This window comes from Uloborus diversus, chromosome 8 (assembly GCF_026930045.1).
Source record: "Uloborus diversus isolate 005 chromosome 8, Udiv.v.3.1, whole genome shotgun sequence".
In the NCBI taxonomy this organism is placed as follows: domain Eukaryota; kingdom Metazoa; phylum Arthropoda; class Arachnida; order Araneae; family Uloboridae; genus Uloborus; species Uloborus diversus.
In genome coordinates, this window is record NC_072738.1 from 26,508,785 (window position 1) to 26,515,018 (window position 6,234).

The 6,234-nt window shown below is 32.7% G+C and overlaps 1 protein-coding gene across 1 annotated transcript in view; it reads right to left on the minus strand.

Annotated features, from left to right (window-relative positions):
* The window catches only part of LOC129227981 (E3 ubiquitin-protein ligase RNF115-like), a 35,230-nt gene extending 29,503 nt beyond the window's left edge, over nt 1–5,727 (minus strand). The window contains exon 1 of the mRNA XM_054862607.1: nt 5,563–5,727. Within this exon, the coding sequence (XP_054718582.1) occupies nt 5,563–5,643 (81 nt within the window). The 5' untranslated portion in view covers nt 5,644–5,727. The remainder of the gene's footprint in view (nt 1–5,562) is intronic.
* Between the last annotated feature and the right edge of the window lie 507 nt (nt 5,728–6,234).

Genomic DNA, 6,234 nt, shown 5'->3' on the forward strand with positions numbered 1-6,234 from the left:
AATGACCTTTACGAAACCCGTACTGCTCAGAGGGAATAAAATTACCATGAGCAAGATAATTGGCAAGTCTATGTAAGACAATCCTCTCCATGAGTTTGCAAAAGATACTAGTAAGTGCGATTGGTCTATAACTATTAGGGTCATTGGCTGGTTTACCTCATGAACTTGCCATTGAACTTGATACTGTTAAAGAATAGAATAGCTATAGGGTGGGGAAGAAATGTGATCGCTTCAGATATGGTTACCAACTACCTATAAAATTAAAATTAACGCTAAATAAACATCTAGTAAACCTTTTACAGGGACTTGGAAAATATTCCTAACATTTTACCAGCTTGGCAATTTTTGCGCTTTTATGGTGTGATGTTTTAACGTTATCTTGAGAAGAAATTATATTAGTATTGAATATTTTATGCTAACTAGGGGTGCTTGGGTACCGATTATAAACCGGAATCCCTGTATTTTTTCCTATGTCAATATGGGAATCTGGTATTGTTCATTATGTTACATCTCCCCACCTCCTTTTTTTTCTTTTCTTACTCCGAATTTTCGGCGAAAAGATCGATTTTTTATTAATAACATTCATCATGTAAACCTATTAAAATGCAATTCTAAAATTGTTTTACTTAAATAAACTCTTTTATTTGCTGTTTTTTTTTTTTTTTTTTGCTTTTGACGCTTTCATTTTGAAAAATGCGATCTCTTTGCATCCGGTATGACAATCGAATCTTATTCATTTTTCATGCTAACTACGCTTTGTTATGAGGCACAAACAAATGAAAATTCTCTTTACTTTTAGTGAAATCATTAGTTGAAGTGGAATTTTGCGTTCTTTTTAAAGTGTCCAGAGGGTTCGATGGTTTAATTTTATTTTTGCTTCAACTATGTTGATAGACATGAACAATATGTTTATCATTAACCTTTAATATGCAATTTGAAGAGAATTTTACTAAAATAAATTCTTTTATATCCATTTTTATACTTTTGATGCCTTCATTTCAAAAATTTCAATCTTTTTGCATCCGCATGGGAATTGAATATTTCGCATTTTTGATGCTTACTACGCTTTATTCAAAGGAAAGCAAATAAAATTTATACTTATTTTTTGTTAAAATTACAAATTTTAAAAGTTTTAAATGAAATTCCATGTTCTGTAAAAATTTCATGGGCCAAAAAGCCAAATACTGAACCACTGCCTAAATTAATTTTAGTTTCAATTATTTTAAGTTTTTACTCTCCATACAACATCTTCAGAAAAAATTTCTAGTACAATTTAACAAGATGTGGAATGGCATATAGATACTGATACATCAAGGTTGACCTTCCTCTGGAGAATGATACCTCCCTATTGCTATGAAAACTCTCAAAAATGCACCAGAAAAAAGGAATGCCACAAAACTCCCAAAAAATTATTTCAATGCCGCAGTTTGCGCCATGAGCCTCCCCTCCCCCAACGCATTTATTAATGTCTATAAATTCAAAATTTTTGTTTTTACAAAATAATTTATTTTTTCACAAAAAAGAAAAAAAAAACGATCTTTCACAAAAAATTTTTTGATTTTTCACAAAAATTTTTCATTTTTCACAAATTTTTTTTATTTTTAACAAAATTATTCTGTTTTTCACAAAATTATTTGATTTTTCACAAAAAACGGACTCTGTGAAAAACCCTGGACAGACCCCTGATATTGCAAGAAAAATCCAACTCCATATTTCAATTAAGAGTCCAGAAAACAACAATAAAAACAAGCAAGTGACGCATAAACAGAAAAGAAATATCTGCCCGTTTTGAGACATCTAGAGTCGTACCAAGTCCTACTTTGGCCTAGCAGCCGAGCACTCGGCCTTTCACTACTCGACCGAGTACCGAGTTTCAATTATGTTTTAAGAAGAACCACCGACACATAAATGACGAATTTTGAACTCATTGGAATAGTAGTATAGATCTCTATGTCCAAATAATAGGTTTTAAAACAAAATTCCAGCTGAAATTTAACTACGCATTATTTAAAAGATTTTGTTTGCGTCAATAATTTTACAAATAAGTTATTTTTTAAATTAAGCTAATGAAACAACATTAAAAGCACAAATGTGACACGTGTTTCTGCATAACAAGGAATGTCTTTTTCAGTGCATAAAATGAATGTAAAAAAATCCGACTTTTGTCGTCTGTCTTTCTCTTTAAATCCATTAGCTCACATTTTGTGCAGTGAAAAAAGCATTCCTTGTAATGCCAAAACACGTGTATGCAGTGTTCCTGCACATTTGTGCTTTTAACGTTGTTTTATTTTTTAAGAAAAGGAATTATGCTTCTTATGAACAATTTTGTTTGTGGCAAAAATCCATTTAATAATATAAAAATCTCATATTTTTTGTACTTACATTTTTTGCCCCATTTTTAATAAATAATTTTCATTAACTTTGGGGAATTAAGGTAAAAATTTATTCCATGAAGCATAACTCTTCATTATGCTCAAAATTTTAATTTCACTTGTAAATTTGAATTGTGAATGATTGCAGTATATTATATGCTTGCACTTTTTTATTAATTGTAAAATCTACTTTGAACAATATTCAAACATTTTTTACAACTACTCGGTATTGACTGAGTACCTGATCAAAATTTGGCAAGTACCGAGTAGTTACCGAGTACTCGGTACGTCTCTACATAATTCTATTCAAAAACTAACAGAAAAGGGGCACATATACTAAATGGTATTGTCGACATTTATAGCAGGGTTGCCAGACGTCCCGGATTTCAAGGGACAGTCCCGTATTTTGAAAAATTGTCCCGCGTCCCGGGGAACTTCCATATGGGACAGCTGAAGTCCCGTATTCTAGCTAATAACAATATTTTACAAAACGCGACATTATTTTAAAGTTCAACCGACAATATCAACGCTAATTTTGAAACAAAGCGGTCAAAATATACCCTACTTAGAGAGCAAAACAAAAATGTACTTATGTCAGGGTGTTTAGCTCATATAGTTAACACTGCATTTCGCCATGCTGCTGATGCTTTAGAAATTGATGTCAAAACTTATTTTAAAAATTTATTCACATTTTTCTAGATCTGCAGTTAAGCGGAATGAGCCGAAGGAGTTTGCTAACCTAGAGTTTAAAGAGCTAGGTACTAAAGCAAATCCCGACGTGATGGCAAAGTTTAGCTCCTGCTGTAGATCGACTCATTAAATCTTGGCCTGCTCTCATAAATTATTTTATATGCGAATGAGAATCCATCCCTAAGCCTCTCAGAAAATTATTGCTTTTAGGTGAAGAAAGTACAGCTACAATATTTGAAAAACCAATGAGGTTCCATTAGTTTTCCATTTTCTTAGTAATGTGTCCCCCGTTTTTGAAGTTGCCCGTAAAAAACTTCAAAATAAATCTACAACTGCAGCTGATAACTTTATGATACTATGACACATATGGTAAAACAGCTAGAGAGCAGATTTGAAGATAAGTTTTATAAAGCGTTCGTCAACAAAACCTTAAAACATCTAGACGGTAGAAAAATACAATATCTGACTGAGGGATACCAGACATTTTTTGAAATAGCAGTGAATTACATGAGAAGGTAGTTTGGTTTCACAAATAAAAATCCCTTTTTTGTTTTAAGACCAATGGCTTTAATGGATAAAGTAGTTTTCTGATTGTCAGCTATTGAAGAACAGTTAAGTATTGAAAATAAAGTATCAGTAGATGATCTATACGATGAGTTTTCACAATAAAAAAAGTTCTTAATAGCAAAGTTGCACAAAAAGCTATGAACATTGGCGATAAGTGGCAAATGGTACATTAAAATTGCTTTACTCATTCAGATTCATAGGCGTGCTCACGGGGGTCACTAGGGGTACCGTGGTACCCCCATTAGTGTATAGAAATGAAAGTTAATACGAAAGTGGCTAAAATTTTACATTTTTAGGTTCATTAATTTTTACCTCATACGCTTTAAGACTCACAATATTTGAAAATTTTCCTTAAGCAAGCAAGTCTGGAAGCCTTTCCGAGCGCAATTTCAACCTCCTGGTACAGTGGTACCCCCCTTTCTGAAGCCCCGTGCACGCCTATGTTCAGATTTCTCCATTGGCTGGTATGGCATTAAAAACCAAGTTTTGTTCTCCGATTCCGTGCATTACTATTTCAGATAAAGTAGTCACATTTAATGAGAAAATTTTTCAATTGCACCGTCGAACTTATAGCGAACGCAAATAAAAAAACTAATTAGCACCTGTTCCTATCAACGTCGATCTGTTTACTGAACTTCGTTCTATTGCTTGCTTTATTCTTTGAGTTAGAGTTCCTCCAAAAATGTGCTGACCCATAAACATACTGAGAAGAATCTTCCGAAAGCTATTAAAACATGGTTGTTTATCACCCCTTAAAAATATATAACCAGTAATTGCCCTCAATCTCAAAAATATACCCCTTCCTCCTGCCCCTTTTACTCCTCGAAGCCTGTCCCGTATTTACTGTTCTTAAATCTGGCAACCCTGATTTATAGTCAACATCCAAGGGTTTCCAAACTTTTTCGATTTGCGGCACCCTCTTATCCCCCCCCCCCTGAAGAATTACAATAGATTCACAGCACCTTAGTCTATCTTTATTGTACATATTTCTATTTATATTGTGGAGATTTTGCTGTGGCTCTAACATATCACTACGACACCCTCTCCCCCCCCCCCCGGCACCCACCTTGGAAACCCCTGGTTTCCACCAATCAGTTTTGAAACAATAGTTCAGGGTGCACACTATTGGTACAATAAAATTCTAGCATTATCAAGGACTCAAAATGTAAATGGAAAAAAAAGGAACCAAACTAAATACAAGCTACATAAAGTTACACTGACTACATGTGCTTATGTCTCATCAAAAATATTCTAACCTTTTTGCTTACACGACAAAAAAGTTACTATCTTTAACATTAAAAACTCGACTTATTTATAACACTTTTCTAAAAACAAAACTTGCTTTCTCCCATTTGACATTACTGATGTTCCAGATATTAGTACTTCCTCTTCAAGAATGTTTTTGTTTTTCAAAAAGCCGTGCTTGCTGTGTAAATTTAAGTTATATTTCTGCTGTTTAATAAATTAGTATAGCGAAATGAGGAAAACTTTACTCTAAAAGGTTTTCAAAAAATATGAAAATTCAAACTGTTGAGTGCACAAAGCGCAACCCCTTTCTGAAAAACTAGTTGCGCCACTGAAAATAACAAAAAGATAACTACAGAATACTTCGCCATCAGATTTTTTTTTTTTTTTTTAAATGCTTTCAGATGAATAAAAAAATCTTAAGTGAACAGAACTCACTTCGCATGCTCGAAGGACTTGAAATGTTCCCTACAACTATAAACAAATATTCGGAAACTTAAAACAGAAACGTACTAAAAAGAAAAAAAAGATAATAACAGTTGCCAGTATAATCCAACGTGATTCAATTGATACAGTTCTTATCTAAAAATAATTTGAAGCATTCCAAAGCAATGCAAACAGAAGCAACATAAAGAAGCGTTCAAAAATAAATATAACTAAAAATTGAATTTTCTATTTCATTACTTACAGGGTGCAAAGGAGAAACTTCTCGCGAGCATTGATGGCAAAAATATTTCGTAGGAGTTGGAAGTTCCACAGCTTCAGCCATAATCCTTTTGGCTCCTCACAATTTCTCAATCTTCTTCAGTTTATAAAAAGAAACTAATTAATGGATCACTGGCGCTAATCGCAATCGCTTCTCGCGCAATGGGCTGTGTTGAGTTGCTTTTAGAATAGATAGTTGAAGTTGAGTTGAAACGAGAAGAAAGGGCGAAAATTCATATATTTTTTTTTAACGATATGCCTTATTTTCAAAATAAATTATTCAAACTCATGAAAATTCAACTACAAAAATAATTTTATTCTTGCAAAAGCTATTACTATTTTTCGAAAAATAACTTAAATTATATATTCCTTAAATTTTGTGGAAACAAAAGAAAAAAAAATCGTCCAATAATGGAAATGTTTGGATAAAAAATCAGTTTTTAAAGGGTAAAATGAGAACATATTTAAAAGAAAACCATTTAAATTGAACCACGATATAGATATTGCTTCATAAAGGAGCTCCGTAAATTAAACTCTCCCCTAAAAGTTTGAAAACGTAAAATGGACGCTATATGCTAAACAATCATCCAAATTATTTAAATCATCAACTCTTTACAAAATCCCGTTTTGGGAGCAAAGGTTTGCTCCTGATTTC